The sequence below is a fragment of the Petromyzon marinus genome, chromosome 55 (genome assembly GCF_048934315.1).
Source record: "Petromyzon marinus isolate PM22_M1 ecotype Great Lakes invasive population chromosome 55, UKy_Petmar_22M1.pri1.0, whole genome shotgun sequence".
Taxonomy (NCBI): Eukaryota; Metazoa; Chordata; class Hyperoartia; order Petromyzontiformes; family Petromyzontidae; genus Petromyzon; species Petromyzon marinus.
The window spans coordinates 6,467,742-6,493,020 of NC_133721.1; the positions used below are offsets into that span (position 1 = coordinate 6,467,742).

The 25,279-nt window shown below is 48.4% G+C and overlaps 1 protein-coding gene across 3 annotated transcripts in view; it reads right to left on the minus strand.

The window, feature by feature from the left end:
• KLHL24 (kelch like family member 24) overlaps positions 1-25,279 on the minus strand; it is a 78,980-nt gene that overhangs the window by 30,867 nt on the left and 22,834 nt on the right. For all 3 annotated transcript variants that reach the window (XM_076052292.1, XM_076052291.1, XM_076052293.1), the window contains 3 exons: positions 22,757-23,014; positions 21,459-21,710; positions 14,035-14,261 (listed from right to left, as the gene is read on the minus strand). In XM_076052292.1, the coding sequence (XP_075908407.1) occupies positions 14,035-14,261; positions 21,459-21,710; positions 22,757-23,014 (737 nt within the window). The remainder of the gene's footprint in view (positions 1-14,034; positions 14,262-21,458; positions 21,711-22,756; positions 23,015-25,279) is intronic.

Below are 25,279 nucleotides of genomic sequence, written 5' to 3' on the forward strand. Positions count from 1 at the left end.
CACGATGTTGATTCTAAATGGAGGGAAAAACCGCGGGACCCAAAGAAAATCCACGCGACTACGGGGGGAGAGAGAGAGAAAACATGCAAACTAAAATATACAGGTGTCAGGGTTGGGATGGAACCCACGACCTCCTACATACCAGGCGATGTAGTTAACATCTCCGAGCCACCGTGGTGGCCCGTTCGAAACGAATCGGCCACTGCGTGCCGACGTCACAGTCCAAATTTTTTGCCACATTATAAAATTACTCCGCAAACTACTCGATCGGGGTCACAAACAGCGATCACCGCCCCCCCCCCCCATACCGGCAGACTTAATGCCCAGTTGCGGGCCAAGTGCTGAATCACCTTGTTGCCGCACTGGGACAGCTGCCAATGGGGGTGCCCTCTGAGATGTTTAAGATGAGATACGGTGTCCGTCGCTCATTGCGTCCAGGGCACTGTCGAGACGCCCGGGCGGAAAGGAGGACGCGCGCTCTTATCAAAAAACTAAATGACGATCATTACCATCGTCGTTGTTAATAACGATACTTTAATTTAATACTTAGCGTCATTCATGCCAACAGCATGCCACAACGCTGTACATTAATTATATGTACACGGACCAAATCCTTGTACAGCGTGAAAGAAGCCCAACACACACACATACACACCAGGCAATTGGAAACCCTACGACCAAAACTAAATCAAAAACGAAAAAAAAACTAATTAAGAAATGGCACCAAAACAAAAAACGCAAACAACAAAAAAGTTATCAAAACGAATCCATGGGGTCGACTAGACATCCCAGAAAACAAACTTCCCAACCAAGCCAGCAAACCGTCACCTGCCGTAAGATAGTCCCCCCTCCTCCTTCCAACGAGGTTCTGTAACAGTGACGACGGCTCTACCAATTGGTTCTGCAACAGTGACGACGGCTCTACCGATTGGTTCTGAAACAGTGACGACGGCTCTACCGATTGGTTCTGCAACAGTGACGACGGCTCTACCGATTGGTTCTGCAACAGTGACGACGGCTCTACCGATTGGTTCTGCAACAATGACGACGGCTCTACCGATTGGTTCTGCAACAGTGACGACGGCTCTACAGATTGGTTCTGAAACAGTGACGACGGCTCTACCGATTGGTTCTGCAACAATAACGACGGATCTACCAATTGGTTCTGAAAGTGACGACGGCTCTACCGATTGGTTCTGAAACAGTGACGACGGCTCTACCGATTGGTTCTGCAACAATAACGACGGATCTACCGATTGGTTCTGCAAGTGACGACGGATCTACCGATTGGTTCTGCAACAGTGACGACGGATCTACCGATTGGCAAATACCACGAGCTCCCCGCCATTCACAACGCGCACCGACCGCGTCTCTACAATCCATCGGCGGCTGCTTCCAATTAACGCAAGTTTGCAATGAATTGAGTAATTCCTGAGAAATGCAATCATGCAATCCATCAGCCGAGGCAGGCACCTTTTGAAGCAACGTGCATTCCAGCAGCAATTTGCTTAAATGGGCAAACTCTGGGAATGTTTGCGACTTTCCGAAGCACTTACTCAATTTTGTGCCGTTGCATTGGCTCGGCTGCATATTTTTACAACTCGTGACAAACGCTGCGAATGGTTTTCCATCGGGGGTTGAAAGCCTTTAAGCTTCAGCTACGTCCGTCCGTCCGTCGGTCTGTAACAGGAGGGGGGCACGACAGTTCTCGTGGAGACGACGCAGTGCGAACCGAGCCGCCGTGCAAAGCCGCGCCGCTATTCGGAAGAGACCCTGGAAAAAACCGGGCACGTTGGTAAAAGTTCTCATGTCCGAAACACAAGCCCGAACGATGTACGCGCGCACGCGCGCACGCACGCACGCACGCACGCACGTCGAACTCCTTTGGCAACGTACGCAGCCAAACCGTTGTTAATTTTGACAGGAGGCGCGGGCTCGTTTATAAACGCGCGCGCAAACCGTTGCCCCCGAGACAGCGACACGGCAGGTCCCGTGGCTGCGAACGAGTCGAAGCGCTTCCCGGAGAAGACCAAAAGGGGCGGAAAGACCTCATTAGAGAGCCCCCCCCCCCCTTGTGTGGGTGCGCGGCGCCTTCAAACGTTCACATGCTGAGAGGTCCGGGCCATGGAGGCCCGAACGGATTTATTTATTTTAATTCATTTCCCCCACGATGATCATTTTCTTGTCATGCGCATTTTCTCTCCCGTTGTTGTTCACGTATTCATCTTTTCGTTTTTTTTTTTTTGCCAAGAGGCGGTTTTGCTTTTTGTATCCGCGTAAGGGACTGGTTTCACTGATGTGCAGCGTTGTGGAATGCGGTTGCATGAATGACGTGATAAAAAATTAAATTATTACAACGACAGCTCGAGCGCGAAGCAACGTGACCGGCCGTGCGCCACAAAACAGATTTGGAGCAGCACGCGCCCGCTCTCTCCCGAGACGTGTCCCTGCGATGGGCCCACCCGGCCTTCCTTGGCAACCGCATTTATTTGTTGGCTGTCCAAACGTCGCCCTCCCCAAACAGATCTGACAAGAGCCAAACCCGTGGCCGCGGGCCCTATCGGGGCTTTTCTTTGCTGGTAGATTCCAAAACAACACCAACAATGCCATCGTCTCATGCTTTTTATGAACTGCCGCTGACAAGGGCTGGATTAATTTAGCACCCACCCACTCCCCCCACCTCCCCCCCCCCCGCTTATGCCACGCCTGACGGGGGTTTCAGAGGCAAGCAAGGGGGTAGAACTGTACAGTGCCAGGGTCCCAAAGCTCAGCGGGACCCCATAACACATGTTTTGGGATTTATTTAAAGTGACACTTTTGGTGATCTAGCACTGCCTAATTCACCACGGCCACTCGCTCACTCACCAGCGGTCAGTCACCTCCCTATCACTCCTCTACCGCTACTACTACAAATGCTACCATGGCCACTGTATCCGTGAACTGCACTCCTTGATCCGTCCACTCATGCTGAGGACTCGGTCTCTACCAGACACTCACAGTTTCGTCTCATCCATCACACTGTGTTCAACCACCACAACAACACGCACCCATTCACTCACTCATTCAATCACCAACTCACCACATTTCATGTCACAACACTCATCTTTCTGCTTACTCCCGAAGTAAACTTTTTCTTTGATCTATTACAACTTGGATTGTGGCTGTTTCTTGCTGGCACACTTTGCATTTTGGGTGATTGGGCTTGTGCTCGGAAACTGTGTTCAGAACAAAACGTCGTCATTTCACGAGTAAATACGGCGTCGGGGTGAACTACACAGCAGAACCTCTTGAAACTGGTTTTGAAAATGTAGTCATACACTAGGAAACCCCTCTGCCAACAACCGTGTTAATTTGGTCAAAGTTTACATTCGTTTTAGCTCGAGTCAAGCTGACTAAAGCTGTCAAACAACAATATATGTATGTATGTTGAACTTCTTTCGCACCGTATGTAGTCAACTGTGCTATTCAGAGGGGCGGGGGAAGGACAACAAACGAAACAAAAAAAGCAGTTCGAAAGAAATCAGTTTTCAATCTAAATTTAAAAGTGTACAGTGAGGGAAAAAAGTATTTGATCCCCTGCTGATTTTGAACATTTGCCCACTGACAAAGAAATGATCAGTCTATAATTTTAATTGAGAGACAGAATAACAACAACAAAATCCAGAAAAACGCATGTCAAAATGTTATAAATTGATTTGCATTTTAATGAGGGAAATAATTATTTGACCCCCTCTCAATCAGGAAGATTTTTGGCTCCCAGGTGTCTTTTATACAGGTAACGAGCTGAGATTAGGAGCACACTCTTAAAGGGAGTGCTCCTAATCTCAGCTTGTTACCTGTATAAAAGGCACCTGTCCACAGAAGCAATTAATCAATAAGATTCCAAACTCTCCACCATGGCCAAGACCAAAGAGCTCTCCAAGGATGTCAGGGACAAGATTGTAGACCTACACAAGGCTGGAATGGGCTACAAGACCATTGCCAAGCAGCTTGGTGAGAAGGTGACAACAGTTGGTGCCATTATTCGCAAATGGAAGAAACACAAAAGAACTGTGAATCTCCCTCGGCCTGGGGCTCCATGCAAGATCTCACCTCGTGGAGTTGCAATGATCATGAAAACGGTGAAGAATTAGCTCAGAACTACACGGGAGGATCTTGTCAATGATCTCAAGGCAGCTGGGACCATAGTCACCAAGAAAACAATTGGTAACACACTATGCCGTGAAGGACTGAAATCCTGCAGCGCCCGCAAGGTCCCCCTGCTCAAGAAAACACATATACATGCCCGTCTGAAGTTTGCCAATCAACATCTGAATGATTCAGAGGACAACTGGGTGAAAGTGCTGTGGTCAGATGAGACCAAAATGGAGCTCTTTGGCATCAACTCAACTCGCCGTGTTTGGAGGAGGAATGCTGCCTATGACCCCAAGAACACCATCCCCACCGTCAAACATGGAGGTGGAAACATTATGCTTTGGGGGTGTTTTTCTGCAAAGGGGACAGGACAACCTCACCGCATCAAAGGGACGATGGACGGGGCCATGTACCGTCAAATCTTGGGTGAGAACCTCCTTCCCTCAGCCAGGGCATTGAAAATGGGTCGTGGATGGGTATTCCAGCATGACAATGACCCAAAACACACGGCCAAGGCAACAAAGGAGTGGCTCAAGAAGAAGCACATTAAGGTCCTGGAGTGGCCTAGCCAGTCTCCAGACCTTAATCCCATAGAAAATCTGTGGAGGGAGCTGAAGGTTCGAGTTGCCAAACGTCAGCATCGAAACCTTAATGAATTGGAGAAGATCTGCAAAGAGGAGTGGGACAAAATCCCTCCTGAGATGTGTGCAAACCTGGTGGCCAACTACAAGAAAGTCTGACCTCTGTGATTGCCAACAAGGGTTTTGCCACCAAGTACTAAGTCATGTTTCAGAGGGGTCAAATATTAATTTCCCTCATTAAAATGCAAATCAATTCATAACATTTTTGACATGCGTTTTTTCTGGATTTTGTTGTTGTTATTCTGTCTCTCACTGTTCAAATAAACCTACCATTAAATTGATAGACTGATCATTTCGTTGTCAGTGGGCAAACGTACAAAATCAGCAGGGGATCAAATACTTTTTTTCCCCTCACTGTAAAAAAAGAACACCGTAGCTAAGTGTGGCCATTCCCTGCTAAAATAACAAACAGTTTAGCTTTTAGTTGATTGCCAGCGAGAATGAGCATTTTCACAAACTGCTCATCCCGGCACACACTGGGCAGGAGAAACAAAGAAGGGCAATCACGTGCGTGGTCATGGAATTTGTAACGCTCTGCAGCGTGCGTTCATCATCGGAAATAATTCATCAGCAGCAGCAGCAGTAGGATCGGAGATCAATCCACCGCTGGATGGAGGCCTCCTTCCGCAAGCTGCAGTCTCCCACGATCCCGCGATGCAATGATCCATCCACTAGCGGCACACGAGATGATCTCATCGCACCGCCTCTTCGGTGGATGCCCCCTCGGTACTTTGAGGGCTGCACCTTTGCCGCAGGAGTTCATTTCCTGTACGCCAGCCGCGTAAGAATACGGCACTGTGATGGTCAAGTCCATGAAACTGAGAATGCGGTCGACTCTCGATTATCCGCGCTAATGATGGGGAGGATGGCCGCGGATAATTCAAACTCGCGGATAATCCAAAAATAGAACCATTTTCCACGGATCTCGATGCCAAAAACCACTAACATAGGTATAAATTGTAAATTAAGGTAAGAAAATTGAGTTGCTAAGTGATAACACTTTCCTGCTCCCGCGAATAAGACTCGGCCCACTAAGTGGACAGCGGAGCCACGCCAATCAACATCAACCAAACTCCGCCCACAACTGTAAAGATATGCAACTACTGTGCTGTAGAGGCGATCAAGCGGATTTCGGATTAACCGGAGCACATATTTGTTCGGTTTCAGCACGTGACTTGTAATATACATTTCCAAGAATACAATGCATAACTGTTTTTACATTATTGATTTGGGCTTAAAGGAATATCCATGAGTTATTAATTTATGTCAAAATATCAGGTGCGCGGTTAATCCGCAAAATCGGATAAACCGCATGCGGATAATTAATCGAGAGTCTACTGTAACATTCTTCAATTGCTTCGTGAAAATTCACCAAATAAAACCACAGATAAGCTTGATAATTGTTCAACTATTTTTATTTTACCAGGCAAGGTCCACTGAGCTATATAGTACTTTTTCAGAAGCAACCTGGCCACAAATGATAGCTCAACGAAGTGGCTTATCACGTGGACGTTTAAAGCAGCCAAATACTCCAAAGGCACGTTTCTAAATGCGGAGGGGGAAAAAGCGGAGGACCTGGAGGAAAATCCACGCGACCACGGGGAGAGAGACAAGCAAACTCCAAACACACAGGCGTCAGAGTCGGGATCGAGGTAGTTAACGTCTCCTAGTCACCGTGCGAGCGTATCACGTGGGGAGGCGCTGTGTTCGACAGCCTTGAGGTCGTTTCGCAGCACGAGGCGGCGTTGCGATCCGTTGTCCCGGCGGAGCAATGCGAGGGATGATATTCAAATTTGGACAAGGTCGATGGGAAAGGAGTGGGAGGAGGAGGAGGGTGCGCTGATATGGCTACATTATTTTAAATCTCTATTTTGAAACACTAATTTCTTTAAAATAGATTTTTGTTTGTTTATTTTGTTGTCCTCCCCCCGCGCCACCAATTGGCACGGTTGGCTACGCACGGGCGCACACGTACATCCATCTCTCCTTCTCTCTCCAAATACCGCACCGCCGAGCGAGGTCGCTTCAAAGGGCGCCTGTCGAATGCTTTACTCGCTATCGGGGAAAAATAAAACCTCCCCGGGTCTTGATCACGATCCAGGGGGGCTGGTCAGGGGGAGGTGGTCAACTACCATCCACCCCGGCCACGTGGAGACCAGCGGGTGGGGGGGGGTTGTTTGTACCGACCACCAGCTCCCATGCAGCTCTGACAATGTCCTGCCTGACTGAGCCGGGCACATGTGTTTCAAATTAAGCCTGCCCGTTGTAAAGCGACCCGCGCGGGCACGCGGGGGTGCTTGAGTCACGACGCCAACTCCTCCTCGCGCCCCTGTTGCGTTCCTACAAACCCCGGGCGACGGCGAGTTCGATTCCCGCTCACGGCCACCAACACCGGTGACGATTGCCTGAACCGGTCCTGGGACTCTCCACGAGGTCGACTCGGCCTCAAATGAGTACCCGGTGCGGTGGGTAAAACGTCGCCACTTCAGGAGACAAAGGCGGCCGGGCGTGGTGCTGGCCCGATCCAACCCCCCGTGTGCCGTGACGGCCTTCGCAGGTGCCGCTCGCTGACAGCACTTGCCCCGACAGTCTGTCACGGGGTGGGGGGGGGGGGCCTTTGTCTTTGTGTGCCTCTGAGAGGGGGAGGGATGGGGAGGATTGTTTTAAAAGGATTTTTTAAACGCGATAAGCGGCGCCGCTCGCTGAGCGAGGACCGCAACCGCAGGAGAGGCTGAGCACAAACTCCGCTCTTCTTTAGCCCGTCTGACGTTGTGTTTACGTTTTCAGGGTTGCCGGACGGGTTGACCTGAGCGTAAACGGTCCTCCCCCCCCACCCCCCCCCCCTTGCGCATCGCTGGAAATAAAAACCGAAAGCGCCGAACGCACGGTCTAATTTTCTCAATGAGTGTTCTCTAGGTCGAGGGTCGACTGGAGTGAGTGGCACGTGACTGCTTGTAGCCACAGCCGCAGCGAGACTAGACGTGGTGCGCTGGGGTGTGCAAATATTTTTTTCCGGAGCCATCGACCCAGACAGAACCAAGCTGAGAATAATCTCCGATGTCGCGCTTTTACGCTGTGAACACAAACAGTGGTGGGAAGGGGGGTGGGGGGCACGGCGATCGCTCTCTCTCTCTCGCTCCCATCTCTCGCTCCCGTCTCTCTCTCGTGTCTCTCTCTCGCATCTCTCTCTCGTTCCCGTCTCTCTCTCGCTCGCGTCTCTCTCTCGCTCTCTCTCTCTCTCCCGTCTCTCTCTCGTTCCCGTCTCTCTCTCGCTCGCGTCTCTCTCTCGCACTCCCGTCTCTCTCTCCCTCGCTCTCTCTCGCTCGCTCCCATCTCTCTCTCGCTCCCGTCTCTCTCTCGCTCCCGTCTCTCTCGCGTCTCTCTCTCGCTCCCATATCTCTCTCTCTCGCGTCTCTCTCTCGCGTCTCTCTCTCCCGTCTCTCTCTCCCGTCTCTCTCTCCCGTCTCTCTCTCCCGTCTCTCTCTCTCCCGTCACTCTCTCCCGTCTCTCTCTCGCGTCTCTCTCTCCCGTCTCTCTCTCGCGTCTCCCTCTCGCTCGCATCTCCCTCTCACTCGCTCTCTCTCTCGCTCTCTCCTCGTGCCGCGTTGCTTTTGGCTCCTGAAACGCAATGACGGAACTTGACTCCTGGGAAGACAAAGGCGGCCGGGCGCCATGCTGGCCACACCCAGTCTCAATAGGTGCTCGCCAACAGGCCCTTACTTGCCAGCAGTCTGTCGCGGCTACAGGGGGGCTGGGGGGTAAAATCTTTGTTTTGCACGGTCGTGCGGAGAGCTCAGCTGTGCGGTTTCCTTCGCAGCAATGATATCAGCGCAAAAGTATTGGCATGGGGGGGGGGGGTGGAAGGGGTAGCAGAAAAAAATCAGACCTTGGCAAAACAACATTCTTCGTGCGTTCATTTCCTCTATCTACAAAGCAACACGTCCAAATGCACGACATTATCACGGGTATGGAAAGGCTTAACAGGTAAAGGATGCAGCCCCTGCAATTGCTTGCCGCTCTAACGGTGGCAATTCGCCATCAATAATTTTTGAACGGCCGCGGTTTGCCATAAACCGTTTTGGCGTGATAAAAAATTGCCAACGTAAAAAAAAAACGATTTCACATTACGCACTGTGAACGAAAATTAAGGTTAACGGGAGGAGCCAGCGCCATCTGGGCCATCCGCCTTCACCGACCCGGCACCGACCAGCGTGGTGAAGCATGATCAAAGCAACCCCCATGACCGACACGGAGCGGGTGAGGCCCACCATCCCTCCCCCCGCAGGGCATCGATGGCAAGGGCTGCCAATTATTTCACGCCGTCTAAACCTCTGTCGACGAAAAGGCATTGGGGCTTTCACTCCCAGTGTAAACACACGCTCGGGAAAACTTACGTCCCATTTGGTTGCCGTGGCTAGGGAAACAATTCGCCCCCCCCCCCCCTAGGAAAACAATTTGCCCCCCCCCTTCCCCCTTCGAAGGCATGCAAGTCGGGTGCTCCCACCCACCCACCGTCGCATGGGAGACGCGCGCGCGTGTGTGCGTGTGATCCCGCAGCACCCCAACCGAGTTTACAAAACAAAGTGTCAGCCAGCAAAACAGGCACATTTGGGTTATTTGTTTACAACCGCTCCATCCTCCTCCCCGCGGCAAGCGCGCGCGCGCTGGAAAACTGTGTCGCGGGTAAACAGCGAGCTGCGTGATCCTCCCAGTTTTGCCGCTGCTCACCCCGGGCTACAAATGTCCTGATAGTGGCATTGTCTTTGTGCTGCTCGCCTTTTGGCGTCCTCTGGTCTCACACTGTTTGAGACTTAGGCTCTAAAGAAAGTTGTCTCTAATATGGGCCAATCGGTTAAAAAGACAATGCATCATGTACTACCAGAGCATGTGTTTTTGTTTGAATGTTCACCACAAGTAGTGTGTGGTTCATGCAGGCATGAGTCCTTGCAAAAGGTTTATGTTTCATTGCCAGAAAGGGTAAAACCTATTCTTATATGGCCTTCCCCCCCCTCTTTAACAAGTTACAAAAGAATACACGAATCCAGCGCTTGGTCAATCCGCTGCTAGCTGATGCCCACCCCCCTTCTTCATGGGCCACGGGAGCGATCTTAACTTATCTTAAACAACAATACATGGGGGGTGTAACGGTGGAGATGAGGTGAATGAAATGGATGAGAAGGAAGCAATGGGTGGCAAATCTGTGATGCGTGAATTCGGTGAAATGTGAAATTGGTGACAGTAAACGATGACGATTGGATTGAATGAATGGGCAATGAGTGAAAGCCATACACACAATGAGAACACGTAGAGAGAAAGGTAACGGCGGCGGTTATGAGGGGGAGATTAATGGGTCGTGGGATCTGAGCTCACTTCACCGCGCTGGACGACGCGAGGCGGTGAACCCCGGTCGGATCTCGCCCACCGCTGACGTTCATCTTGCGGCCAAGGAGGCTCACGGCGCAGTGCGCCAAGCGCGGCGCCACCGCTCCCTTTTAAGTGATGCTCATGTTGCTTGTTCATTGAGCGTGATAAAATCAAGCCCAGAAACAGGCAATCCATGCCAATGCACGTTGACGGTCCCTCGCCACTGTGGATAGGAGATGTTAACTACCTCGCCTGGTGTGCAGGAGGTCGGGGGTTCGATCCCTACCCTGACGCGTGGTCACGTTGATTTTTCTCCGGGTCCTCCGGTTTTTCCCTCAACATTTATAAACACGCGTTTAGAGTATTTGGCTGCTATAAATTTCCACGTGATAAGCCACTCTCGTTGAGCTATCATTTGTTGCGATGTCGCTTCTGAAAAAAAGTTATACAGCTCGGTGGGCCTTACCTGGTAAAATAAAAAAAAAATAGTTTATGGATTAGTTTCTATTTCAGCCACAGTCTCGGTCTGACCAACGGCAGCTGTCGAATTCCGGTACGTGACTGCAAGATCCGGAAGGGTCAGAGTGTTATTCTGGCCGGCTGCGCTCCAGAAGCGGATCTAAGAGCTTCTCGTCTGATGGAGAAACTAACAAAATATTTTTGTTACCAGTTAAGGCTCGCTTAGCTATATAGCTCTTTTTTCAAAAGCGACCTGCGCTATCACAAATGATAACTCAAGGAAGTGGCTTAATCGCGTGGACATTTATAGCGGCAGCTAAAGACTCTGAACGCACGTCTATTCTAAATGCAGAGGGGAAGAAATGGTGACACAATTCACCGGGCACGGTAAAAAAATGGGACGTGAACCTAATTCTCGAATCGAATCTCAACTCCCAAACATGACAATTCCCACCACTCGTGGGGTTGGGTGCGAAAATTGTCATCGATGGAAGAAACGAAAACGAAACAATTTTATTTTATTTCACCAGGTAAGGCCCACTGCGCTATGTAGCTATCTCAGAAGCGACCTGGCCACAAATGTTAGCTCAACCAAGTGGAAATGTATAGCAGCCAAGCACCCTAAACGCGTGATGTTGACTCGAAATGTAAAGGGAAAAACCGGAGGACTCGAAGAAAAATCCGCGCGACCACGGGGACGGAGACCACGCAAACTCCAAATATACAGGCATCAGGGTCGGTAAGAACCCACGACCTCCTCCACACCAGGTGAGGAAGTTAACATCTTGCCACCGTGGTGAAGGTGGGAGGCGGGAGCTGTTGTAAAGCTTCATGCGTTTTAAATCGGGCCCTACAGCAGTGCCAGCGCAAGGTGGGGAGGAGGGGGTGCTTGGGGTGGGCCCTGCACCACCAAACGTCCTATTGGTCCACCAGAGTTGACTCTCCTTGGTGATGATTCACTGTTGTGGTGCCCCCCCACCGCCCCCCCCCCCCCAATCAATATGAGCCACAGCCAGCTCTGCCTTACATGAATACAAATAAACATTCAATGTCCAAGGTATCAATGACATTATAATTTTTTGGGGCATCAAGGGGGATGCTACGGGGGTGATGTCCGCCTTTCCCTCCCTCCCCCGCGCTCCTGGCTTCGGCTCTCTACCGCCGTCGGCGTTATTCGAACGTCCCGGCTCGACAGGCTCTGCCGGGGGGGGGGGGGGGGGGGGGGGGGTGGTCGTCAGTCACCCCCCCGTCCGTTCGGCGGCTCCGTGGATTCCCCTCGCCGGTCGCCGTGAAACGCGAGAGGGTCACGGCCGGCGTCTCTGCCGCGACGGCCGCGTCCAGGTTCAAGTTTCACGAGAGAGCGGGGGGGGGAGGGGGGGGAGGGGGGTGGGGGGCTAGGCGCGGGAGGAGAGGGGACGTGCGCTCACGGCAGCGAGCGCCGGAAAGTGAACAACGGGTTCGCGCCGCGGTGGCTCGGCACTGTGTCCCGACGTTTCGATCCGCGTGCCAGGAGCCTTTTTCAGGAAAGGAATGCGGACGGACCGCGCACGCGGCAGAGTTGTTAGTCGCTCGTGCAAGGGGCCCCGCGCGCCTGCCGGGGAACGCCGCCGGCCGACGTGAAGCCAGGAGGCCTCTGTGTGATGGAAGTCTTGGTCGTGCTAATACAGGTCCGAATCAGAATCAGAATTCATACCGGAGGAATCCGATGAGCTGTAAAGCTCTTTTTCACAGATGCCCAGTCGAAAAGGTGCGGCCCTGCGATTGCTTTGACTCACTCCACCTGCCGGTGGACGGGCCGCCACTATATAGAGAGAGGGCTTCAGAGAGCGCCTCTCAAGATTAACGCGGCCTACTCTTCCACGTGAAAGAGCCGGGAGTGCCCACGCTTTATCCCACCCACACGCTGCCTCGCCCATCGGCTAACTGCGGCGTAACCGTCCACACCGAGCTGGCGAGGCGGCCACTGGCACAACCTGGGCTACTGTTTCGACCGCCACGCCGGCGGCCTCGGGATTGCAGGCCCAGGCCGCTGCTGACCGTCACACCAAGGCGGCGTCGGGCGCCTTGGCTCGGCGTAAAACAAAAACGTTCCCGCGAGCATTACGCAACTTGCTCGCAAAGTTGTCAACCCCCGACCCCCGACCCCCGACCCCCGACCCCCCCACCCTCCGATCTCCCTTGCAAACGAAGAGACGTCGCAGCCTCACCGGTTTTCACCGGGCGTCTTTCTTTGTTTTTTTTTACTTTACTACGCAACTCGGCGCCAGCCCAGTGCAAGGCACCGGGCACGACGTGAGAGCGGAGGGGCGGAGGAGCAACAGAAACGTCCGCGGACAAAAGCCCCGGGTCGGTGGTGCTCCAGGGTTTAAAAGAGAGGGGGAGCGGTGGGGGGGGGGTGGGCAACACCGGGCCCTCCTGATGTGACCCCGCCACCGACGTTCCCGTCGTCGCACCATCCGAACGGTGCTGCCGGCTTTTGTATCGCGTGCAAGCTCAGCAGAGATACGAGTCAGAAACCAAACACAAACGAGCAAGCGTCCCTCTCGCTCCCTCTCGCTCGCTCTCTCTCTCTCTCTGCTTGTTGGAGGAAAGGGGACGGGGCTCGACGAGGGAGTAACGCTGCACGTGCAGCTCCGGTTAAGATGGATCCTCACAAAACGATGTACCGCACGACAAACGGCGAGCGTCTATTCATTTCTTGGATGGCGCGCGGGGGGGGGGGGGGGTGCTGGCAGGTGGGGGGGGGGGGAAGAACTGCCACCTTGCGATACGTCAGCAGTGATTGTTCATTGTGATAACTGGCCCCCCGGCATAGGAACATGGAGTTTCCACCACCGGCTCGGGGCTGTAAACAAACGAGAGATGGGTGCTTGTTTGCGAAGGCGGCCGCACGGACTTTGAGATGTCGAAATCGAGGTGAGCAAGAATAAACGTGTGCATTCGTATTAATACACGTTGCTATTTAAATAAGAGTGCAGTTCACTTGGCCGTCGAACGCACATTCAGACGGCCTGCAGAGTCGCGTGGAAACATTTGGCAGGGCCGCACATCGACACGCACCTTGTCCGATGATAACGAGGCAGAGGATTGCGTGTACTGACCACGTTGACAGAGGCCCTTGACAGAAGTGAGTGAACGCGCTAAAAGTAGGCACGCAGTGTCACCAGGTCGAAAGTATCCCCCCCCCCCCCCCCACCGCGTGCCCGATTAGCACGGCCAAGACGCCCGCGGGGAGGGATGAATAAATACATGTCATTTGCGGCCCATTGCTAAGCGGTCGGCTTTACGAGGTAGTGTCAAAGGTCAGGGGTAGGGTTAGAGGTAAGGTCACAGGTAGGGTTAGGGTCAGGTGTAGGATCAGGGCCAGAGTCATAGATGGGAGAGGAAGTGAGACATCAGCAGAGGAAGGGGTAGGGGGTGGGGAAAGTCCACAAACCTGCGTGGCCGCGTGCGTGACGAGCACATCTCGTTGCCGAGCACGTGGAAGCGCCGCGCCTCGTGCAGCAGGCCGTAGCACTCGGGCGCCGAGCGCACCATCTCCTCGCCCTCCACCGTCTGCACGAAGTAGTCGGGCTGCAGCAGCGGCAGGCGCACGTTGTCGAGGACGTCGCGCAGGGCGCTGCGCCGCTCCACCGCGTTGTGCTGCACCCAGCGCATCACCGCCTGCCGCGCGCGGGCGAGCGTGCGGAGGGGGGGCGACGTCACGGCGGGCAGGGAGAGAGGCGCGACAAGTCAGCGGGCGCGGTCCGCGTGCTCATCGGCACAGTCGCCATCGTCGTCATCCTCACCCGTTTGTTACCATCATCATCATCATCATCATTTCTTTAGAACTGCTTTTTGCGTGTTCATTTGTTGTCCTTCCCCCGCACCTACGATTAGCACGGTTGGCTACGTACGGTGCAAAAGAAGTCCAACGTACGTACGCACACATTAGTCAAATTTGGCTGCATTGCACCGCAAATTACGCAACTGCAATTGCACTCGGCAGCCATCGCCGCTACTCAAAAAACCTGGCAGGACCCCTCCTGCAAAAGAATCACGCAGCTCTGTGCGAGGCTTTCCTTGGGTAGACGAGCGGAATGAATAAATAAATAAATAAAAATAAAGAAACAACACGTGGATTGACCACGGCTGACGACGGCGTACAGAGCCAACGACAACCCGCCCCTACTGGGCATCTGTGTAAAAGAGCTTCATAGCTCAACGGATTCCTCCAGTCTAAATAAAAGATTCTGATTCTCATCATTTGTGATAGCGTGTGCATTTGTGCGGGCGGTGGGGAGCGGTGGCGCAGCGGTTAGCATGCCGCGCTTTGAACCCGGAGGGCCGAGTTCCATTCATGGCCAACACCAGTGATGATTATCTGAACTGGTCCTGGGCCTACCCTAGATCAACTCAGCCTTAAAATAAGTCCCTGGTGAGGTCTGAAAACATCGGCAATGGGGGGAAAAAAGGTGATCAGGCATGATTTTAGCTTACCCACCCGCTCATGTACCATTTCGGCCTTCATGGGTGCTACTCGCTAACAGCAGTTGCCGCAACAGGGGGATCGTTGTCTTTGTGATAGAGTGTGTATTTGTGATGATAGTGTGTGTATTTGTGATGATAGTGTGTGTATTAGTGATGATAGTGTGTGTATTTGTGATGATAGTTTGTGTATTAGCGATCATGGTGTGTGTATTTGTGATGATAGTGTGTGTATTTGTGATGATAGCATGTGTATTTGTGATGATAGTGTGTATTAGTGATGATAGCGTGTGTATTAGTGATCATAGTGTGTGTATTAGTGATGATAGTGTGTGTATTAGTGATGATAGTGTGTGTATTAGTGATCATAGCATGTGTATTTGTGATCATAGTGTGTGTATTAGTGATGATAGCGTGTGTATTAGTGATCATAGCGTGTGTATTTGTGATCATAGTGTGTGTATTTGTGATGATAGTGTGTGTATTAGTGATGATAGTGTGTGTATTAGAGATGATAGTGTGCATTAGTGATCATAGTGTGTGTATTTGTGATGATAGTGTGTATTAGTGATGATAGTGTGTGTATTTGTGATGATAGTGTGTGTATTTGTGATCATAGTGTGTGTATTTGTGATCATAGTGTGTGTATTAGAGATGATAGTGTGTATTTGTGATGATAGTGTGTGTATTTGTGATCATAGTGTGTGTATTAGTGATCATAGTGTGTGTATTAGTGATGATAGTGTGTGTATTTGTGATGATAGTGTGTGTATTAGCGATGATAGTGTGTATTTGTGATCATAGTGTGTGTATTAGTGATCATAGTGTGTGTATTTGTGATCATAGTGTGTGTATTTGTGATCATAGTGTGTGTATTAGTGATGATAGTGTGTGTAATTTGTGATGATAATGTGTGTATTAGTGATGATAGTGTGTGTATTTGTGATCATAGTGTGTGTATTTGTGATCATAGTGTGTGTATTAGTGATGATAGTGTGTGTATTAGTGATCATAGTGTGTGTATTAGTGATGATAGCAGGTGTATTTGTGATCATAGCGTATATTTGTGATGATAGTGTGTGTATTTGTGATCATAGTGTGTGTATTTGTGATGATAGTGTGTGTATTAGTGATCATAGTGTGTGTATTAGTGATGTGTGTGTATTAGTGATCATAGTGAGTGTATTTGTGATCATAGTGTGTGTATTTGTGATGATAGTGTGTGTATTTGTGATCATAGTGTGTGTATTAGTGATCATAGTGTGTGTATTTGTGATGATAGTGTGTGTATTAGTGATCATAGTGACTGTATTTGTGATGATAGTGAGTGTATTTGTGATGATAGTGTGAATTAGTGATGATAGTGTGTATTAGTGATGATAGTGTGTATTAGTGATGATAGTGTGTATTAGTGATGATAGTGTGTGTATTAGTGATCATAGTGTGTGTATTTGTGATCATAGTGTGTGTATTAGTGATGGTAGTGTGTGTATTAGTGATGATAGTGTGTGTATTTGTGATGATAGTGTGTGTATTTGTGATGATAGTGTGTGTATTAGTGATCATAGTGAGTGTATTAGTGATGATAGTGTGTGTATTAGTGATGATAGTGTGTATTAGTGATCATAGTGTGTGTATTTGTGATGATAGTGTGTGTATTAGTGATCATAGTGAGTGTATTAGTGATGATAGTGTGTGTATTAGTGATGATAGTGTGTGTATTTGTGATGATAGTGTGTGTATTTGTGATGATAGTGTGTATTAGTGATCATAGTGTGTGTATTTGTGATGATAGTGTGTGTATTAGTGATCATAGTGTGTGTATTAGTGATGATAGCAGGTGTATTTGTGATCATAGCGTATATTTGTGATGATAGTGTGTGTATTTGTGATCATAGTGTGTGTATTAGTGATCATAGTGTGTGTATTTGTGATCATAGTGTGTGTATTTGTGATCATAGTGTGTGTATTAGTGATGATAGTGTGTGTAATTTGTGATGATAATGTGTGTATTAGTGATGATAGTGTGTGTATTTGTGATCATAGTGTGTGTATTTGTGATCATAGTGTGTGTATTAGTGATGATAGTGTGTGTATTAGTGATCATAGTGTGTGTATTAGTGATGATAGCAGGTGTATTTGTGATCATAGCGTATATTTGTGATGATAGTGTGTGTATTTGTGATCATAGTGTGTGTATTTGTGATGATAGTGTGTGTATTAGTGATCATAGTGTGTGTATTAGTGATGTGTGTGTATTAGTGATCATAGTGAGTGTATTTGTGATCATAGTGTGTGTATTTGTGATGATAGTGTGTGTATTTGTGATCATAGTGTGTGTATTAGTGATCATAGTGTGTGTATTTGTGATGATAGTTTGTGTATTAGTGATCATAGTGACTGTATTTGTGATGATAGTGAGTGTATTTGTGATGATAGTGTGAATTAGTGATGATAGTGTGTATTAGTGATGATAGTGTGTATTAGTGATGATAGTGTGTATTAGTGATGATAGTGTGTGTATTAGTGATCATAGTGTGTGTATTTGTGATCATAGTGTGTGTATTAGTGATGGTAGTGTGTGTATTAGTGATGATAGTGTGTGTATTTGTGATGATAGTGTGTGTATTTGTGATGATAGTGTGTGTATTAGTGATCATAGTGAGTGTATTAGTGATGATAGTGTGTGTATTAGTGACGATAGTGTGTATTAGTGATCATAGTGTGTGTATTTGTGATGATAGTGTGTGTATTAGTGATCATAGTGAGTGTATTAGTGATGATAGTGTGTGTATTAGTGATGATAGTGTGTGTATTTGTGATGATAGTGTGTGTATTTGTGATGATAGTGTGTGTATTAGTGATCATAGTGAGTGTATTAGTGATGATAGTGTGTGTATTAGTGATGATAGTGTGTATTAGTGATCATAGTGTGTGTATTTGTGATGATAGTGTGTGTATTAGTGATCATAGTGAGTGTATTAGTGATGATAGTGTGTGTATTAGTGATGATAGTGTGTGTATTAGTGATCATAGTGTGTGTATTTGTGATGATAGTGTGTGTATTAGTGATCATAGTGAGTGTATTAGTGATCATAGTGAGTGTATTAGTGATCATAGTGAGTGTATTAGTGATGATAGTGTGTGTATTAGTGATCATAGTGTGTGTATTTGTGATGATAGTGAGTGTATTAGTGATGATAGTGTGTGTATTAGTGATGACAGTGTGTGTATTTGTGATCATAGTGTGTGTATTTGTGATGATAGTGTGTGTATTTGTGATGATAGTGTGTGTATTAGTGATCATAGTGAGTGTATTAGTGATGATAATGTGTGTATTTGTGATGATCGTGTGTGTATTAGTGATCATAGTGAGTGTATTTGTGATGATAGTGTGTGTATTAGTGATCATAGTGAGTGTATTTGTGATGATAGTGTGTGTATTAGTGATCATAGTGTGTGTATTTGTGATGATAGTGTGTGTATTAGTGATCATAGTGAGTGTATTAGTGATGATAGTGTGTGTATTAGTGATGATAGTGTGTGTATTAGTGATCATAGTGTGTGTATTTGTGATGATAGTGTGTGTATTAGTGATCATAGTGAGTGTATTAGTGATCATAGTGAGTGTATTAGTGATGATAGTGTGTGTATTAGTGATCATAGTGTGTGTATTTGTGATGATAGTGTGTGTATTAGTGATCATAGTGTGTGTATTTGTGATGATAGTGAGTGTATTAGTGATGATAGTGTGTATTAGTGATGACAGTGTGTGTATTTGTGATCATAGTGTGTGTATTTGTGATGATAGTGTGTGTATTTGTGATGATAGTGTGTGTATTAGTGATCATAGTGAGTGTATTAGTGATGATAATGTGTGTATTTGTGATGATCGTGTGTGTATTAGTGATCACAGTGAGTGTATTTGTGATGATAGTGTGTGTATTAGTGATCATAGTGAGTGTATTTGTGATGATAGTGTGTGTATTAGTGATCATAGTGAGTGTATTTGTGATGATAGTGTGTGTATTAGTGATCATAGTGAGTGTATTTGTGATGATAGTGTGTGTATTAGTGATCATAGTGAGTGTATTTGTGATCATAGCTTGTGTATTAGTGATGATAGTGTGTGTATTTGTGATGATAGTGTGTGTATTAGTGATGATAGTGTGTGTATTAGTGATGATAGTGTGTGTATTAGTGATGATAGTGTGTGTATTTGTGATGATAGTGTGTGTATTCGTGATAACAGCGCGTGTATTAGTGATGATAGTGTGTGTATTTGTGATGATAGTGTGTGTATTAGTGATGATAGTGTGTGTATTCGTGATAACAGCGCGTGTATTAGTGATGATAGTGTGTGTATTTGTGATGATAGTGTGTGTATTAATGATCATAGTGTGTGTATTTATGATCATAGTGTGTGTATTTGTGATGATAGTGCGTATTAGTGATGATAGTGTGTGTATTTGTGATGATAGTGTGTATTAGTGATGATAGTGTGTGTATTTGTGATGATAGTGTGTGTATTAGTGATGATAGTGTGTGTATTAGTGATGATAGTGAGTGTATTAGTGATGATAGTGAGTGTATTAGTGATCATAGTGAGTGTATTAGTGATGATAGTGTGTGTATTAGTGATGATAGTGTGTGTATTTGTGATGATAGTGTGTGTATTAGTGATGATAGTGTGTGTATTTGTGATGATAGTGTGTGTATTAGTGATGACAGTGTGTGTATTTGTGATCATAGTGTGTGTATTTGTGATGATAGTGTGTGTATTAGTGATCATAGTGTGTGTATTTGTGATGATAGTGTGTGTATTCGTGATGATAGTGTGTGTATTTGTGATGATAGTGTGTATTAGTGATCATAGTGTGTGTATTTGTGATGATAGTGTGTGTATTTGTGATCATAGTGTGTGTATTTGTGATGATAGTGTGTGTATTAGTGATCATAGTGAGTGTATTTGTGATGATAGTGTGTGTATTTGTGATGATAGTGTGTATTAGTGATCATAGTGTGTGTATTTGTGATCATAGTGTGTATTTGTGATGATAGTGTGTGTATTAGTGATGATAGTGTGTATTAGTGATGATAGTGTGTATTAGTGATGATAGTGTGTGTATTAGCGATGATAGTGTGTGTATTAGCGATGATAGTGTGTGTATTAGCGATGATAGTGTGTGTATTAGTGATGATAGTGTGTATTAGTGATGATAGTGTGTGTATTAGTGATGATAGTGTGTATTCGTGATGATAGTGTGTGTATTTGTGATCATAGTGTGTGCATTAGTGATGATAGTGTGTGTATTTGTGATCATAGTGTGTGTATTAGTGATGATAGTGTGTGTATTAGTGATGATAGTGTGTGTAATTTGTGATGATAATGTGTGTATTAGTGATGATAGTGTGTGTATTTGTGATCATAGTGTGTGTATTTGTGATCATAGTGTGTGTATTAGTGATGATAGTGTGTGTATTAGTGATCATAGTGTGTGTATTAGTGATGATAGTAGGTGTATTTGTGATCATAGCGTGTATTTGTGATGATAGTGTGTGTATTTGTGATCATAGTGTGTGTATTTGTGATGATAGTGTGTGTATTAGTGATCATAGTGTGTGTATTAGTGATGATAGTGTGTGTATTAGTGATCATAGTGAGTGTATTTGTGATCATAGTGTGTATTTGTGATGATAGTGTGTGTATTTGTGATCATAGTGTGTGTATTAGTGATCATAGTGTGTGTATTTGTGATGATAGTGTGTGTATTAGTGATCATAGTGAGTGTATTTGTGATGATAGTGTGTGTATTAGTGATCATAGTGAGTGTATTTGTGATGATAGTGTGTGTATTAGTGATGATAGTGTGTGTATTAGCGATGATAGTGTGTGTATTAGTGATCATAGTGAGTGTATTTGTGATGATAGTGTGTGTATTAGTGATCATAGTGAGTGTATTTGTGATCATAGTGTGTGTATTAGCGATGATAGTGTGTGTATTAGTGATCATAGTGAGTGTATTAGTCATCATAGTGAGTGTATTAGTGATCATAGTGAGTGTATTTGTGATGATAGTGTGTGTACTTGTGATGATAGTGTGTGTATTAGTGATGATAGTGAGTGTATTTGTGATGATAGTGTGTGTATTTGTGATGATAGTGTGTGTATTTGTGATGATAGTGTGTATTAGTGATGATAGTGTGTATTAGTGATGATAGTGTGTGTACTTGTGATGATAGTGTGTATTAGTGATGATAGTGTGTATTAGTGATGATAGTGTGTGTACTTGTGATGATAGTGTGTGTATTTGTGATCACAGCGCGTGTATTCGTCGCGCGCGATGGGCGCCGGGGAACGGCGGCGCAGCGTGGCCAAGCGGCGAGCGTCACCTCGAAGACGGTCTCCTCCTTGTCCACGACGAGCTCGTCACTGGAGACGTAGTCCACGAGCTCGTCCTTGGGCAGCTCGAGGAACTCCTGGTGCTGCACCACCTCGCAGAAGCGCTGCAGCGCGAACGCCGCGCACTTGCCGTGCAGCGACTGCAGCGAGTGCGCGTCGGCAAATCGCTGCAGTCCCAGCACGTTGCACGGGTCCAGCTGCTCCTCCAGGAACTTGGCACAGGCGGAGCGCAGCGCGTGGATCTGCCACGAGCAAGGGAGCAGGCCGTGCCGTTAACAACTCGTCACTCTTTTGACTTAAAGCTTTCGTGACTGCAGTAATTCATGGCTCTTAGCTCTTTGGGTAAAGTCACGTTGAAGGGAAACAATAAAATAATACAAAATATATATATAAAAAACAATAACAATTCTCACGGCGTTTCGACCATAACGCAAACGGTCGTCGTCAGGTGCCGTTGGTTTTTTCACACCTGATGATGTTATGGTCGAAACGTCGTGAGAATTTTTATTGTTTTATATATATTTTATTATTTTATTGTTTCCCTTCAACGTGACTTTACCGAAAGAGCTAAGAATATGAATCCGTCACTCGTTTTTTTTTTCTTTTTCCACTGGCACAAACGGAGCCGTGCCGAGCCACCGGCCCACGTCGTTTTTTTCCCCCCCGCCGCGGAAGCCGCGCCGCTCTGTCGCCGCGCGCGGCTGGAGATGACGCGGCGACGCCGCTAGGCATTTACAAACTGGTGGTGGGAAAATAACTTGCTGCCCTTTATCCGGGTGCACCCACCGGTTCAAGATTGCTAATAACTCGCCGCATTTAGCGTCAGCGCCGGTCTTATAGCGGCATGGCCGTCACGAAGGCGAAATGTTTCACGGGCATAGTCCCGCAGTGAAAAAGAGCGACATAGATCGGTGGGCCTTACCTGGTAAAGTAAAATTTTTATTTTTTTATTTTGGTTGCACAGGAGGAGATGATGTTGCTGTGTGTGTACTCCACACAGTGTAGTTTTGCGGTGTAATTCATCGGAATTCGCACAAATGTTGACGCTGTACGTATGCACGTTGAACTTCTCTCGTCACCCCCCCCCCCTCCCACCGCACCTCCGCGGTAATCGGAGGTGCGGGGGGGGGTGGGACGGAAGGACAACAAAGCAAACACAAAACCTCAGTTGTAAACAAATGAGCTTTCAAGTTAAGTAACCGTGCCACGGCCGCTGCCGTTCTGCGATGGTTAACGCTGCAGCCTGGGGGAAGGGGGGCAGGCGGGGTGAGAGGGGCGCCGCTTGCACCTGGAAGAGGCTGGCGGTCTCGAAGAGGTACTGCACGTTGTCGGTGGTGATGCGTGCACGGCCCGTGTACATGTACTGCAGCAGCTGCTCCATGGCGGACGCCTGGATGCCGTTGATCTCGACGATGGTGGCGCGGCTCTCGCGGTGGTCGTTGCAGAACATGGCGCGGAAGTAGGCGGAGCAGGCGGAGAGGACGGCGCGGTGGCACGGGAACTCGCAGCCCTCCACCGCCACCATCACGTCGGTGAATATGCGGTCCTACGGGTGGCGGAGGGAGGGCAGGGGCGGTGGGGGGAGCGGCGGCAGCACCGCTGTTATCTCGAACGACGGCGAGGCAAATAAGCCGCCAGCGAAAAATAAAACGAGAACTTTCGTTTTCTTTTAACGTGAAGTTTACTTTACGTTTTGTACGTTTGTACGATGAACTTTGAAACGTAAGAATACGTTTTACCCTTTCTGGCAATAAAACAGGAGGTGTTTAGATGTTCAAACACCAAATAGACACCTTTTGCGACGAAGCAAGTTCGCATTAACTAAACATAGGTGTGGTGAACACCTGTTTAATTGCCATAAAGGGTAAACCTATTTTTAATTTTCAAACTTTGATACTGGCAAAAAAGGTCTCATCATACGCTGAACTTTGTTCGCACCGTACGTTTTATTTACTATGTGGTATTTATATTCTGGGTTCTTCCGGTAAAGTCACGTAGAAGGGAAAGAATAAAATAATAAAAATATAAAACGTGACTTTACCCTGCAGTCACGAAAGCTTTAAATCAAAGTTTATGTAGTATTTATTACAGTATTACGGGCAAATGTTCAATATTCCTTCTTATTTACGAGTTTCAACTAGAACTAAAACACATTTTAATTTTTATTTTACCAACTAAGGCCCACTGGGCCATGTAGCTTTGTCAGAAGTGTCAAAAGATAGCTCAACGAAGTGGCTCATACCACGTGGAAATTTATAGCAGCCAAATACTCTGAGCGCATGACGTTGATTCTAAATGTGGAGGGGGAAAAAAACCAGAGGACCATCGAAGAGTGCTCCCTCTTAGTCACCATTCGCTTCCTTCCACGCCGTGTCTCACCCCCACACACAGGCCCGACGCCATATGCTTGTTTCGTCGCCACTCGTCGTAGTGATCGTGGCCGGCCATGATCAATCCACTGCTGGGTGAAGGCGTTCCCCAAACCATCGCCAATTCACGGCGGTCCCGCGGCGCAGCCTTCCACTCATCTCGATCGATTTCATCGCTCCATCTCTCCCCCCTCAACCCCCCCTCCCCCCACCCCGGCGGATGCTCCCTCGGGCAAGTTGCTCCGCTGCCCTCTACCCTGGCCGTTTCAGGATCCTGTAGTAACGCCCGTCGCCTCACAGCGGGGGCCTTCAAAACGTCCGGTGCCGTGATTTCAAAAAAGGAGTGGGCCTCGTCTGCCGGCGTCACGGCCCAAATCATTTGCAGGTTATTTAATTGGGTAGCGCCAAATAACGACAACGGCCCAGCCCACCCCCCCACCCCGTACCGTGAACATACCGCGGACTACACCCGTCGGGGGAACACGGCGCGTGAAGGCAGCCTTTGCGCTACGATAACGGCGCGGGCGATCGAAGCCACTGGGGGGACGTGTGTTGGCTGCGCGGTTGCTCCGGAGCACACGACCCAGAGAGACCCGGGTTGCCAGGCTATGAAGGGGATTAAGGAAGGCCTGGGGTTTGGGGGGGGGCAAGCCCCGATGGTTGACCGGGGGGGGGGCGCGCCCAGCCGGGCGGTGCCGACTTTAGACCTAGGCGACGTAGGCATTTGCCGAGGGCGGTGACAGATTGCCGGGACTCGGGAGGAGCAGGCGGGTGTCGGGTTCTGCGGCCGGGCGGCTGTGATCGGTGGGCGAGGGAACCGCTCAACGCGATGCCTCGGCCACATCGCTGGAGACGCCCGTGTGCGTACACGCGTGTGCGTACACGCGTGTGCGTACACGCGTGTGGAACGCGCTATCAGCCAGAGGGGGGACAAAACACAGTGCCCCCCCCCCCCCCATTTCATTCCTCGCACCAGGTTCCCATGCCAACCGCGCTACGCTACGCCACTGCTGCGCTTCAGCCGCGGGTGCTTGGCTGTAATCAGGGGACAATTTACCGTGGCCGAGAGATCTCGATGTAGCACGGTGGCTAGGAGATGTTAACTGCCTCGCCTGGTATGCAGGAGGTCGTGGGTTCGATGCAGGCCCTGACGCCTGCTGCTGTATATTTGGAGTTTGCGTGTCTCTCTCTCTCATCATCATCATCACGGTGGCTAGGAGATGTTAACTACCTCGCCTGGTATGCAGGAGGTCGTGGGTTCGATGCAGGCCCTGACGCCTGCTGCTGTATATTTGGAGTTTGCGTGTCTCTCTCTCTCTCTCTCATCATCATCACGGTGGCTAGGAAATGTTAACTGCCTCGCCTGGTATGCAGGAGGTCGTGGGTTCGATGCCGACCCTGACGACTGCTGCTGCTGTGTATTTGGAGTTTGCGTGTTTGCC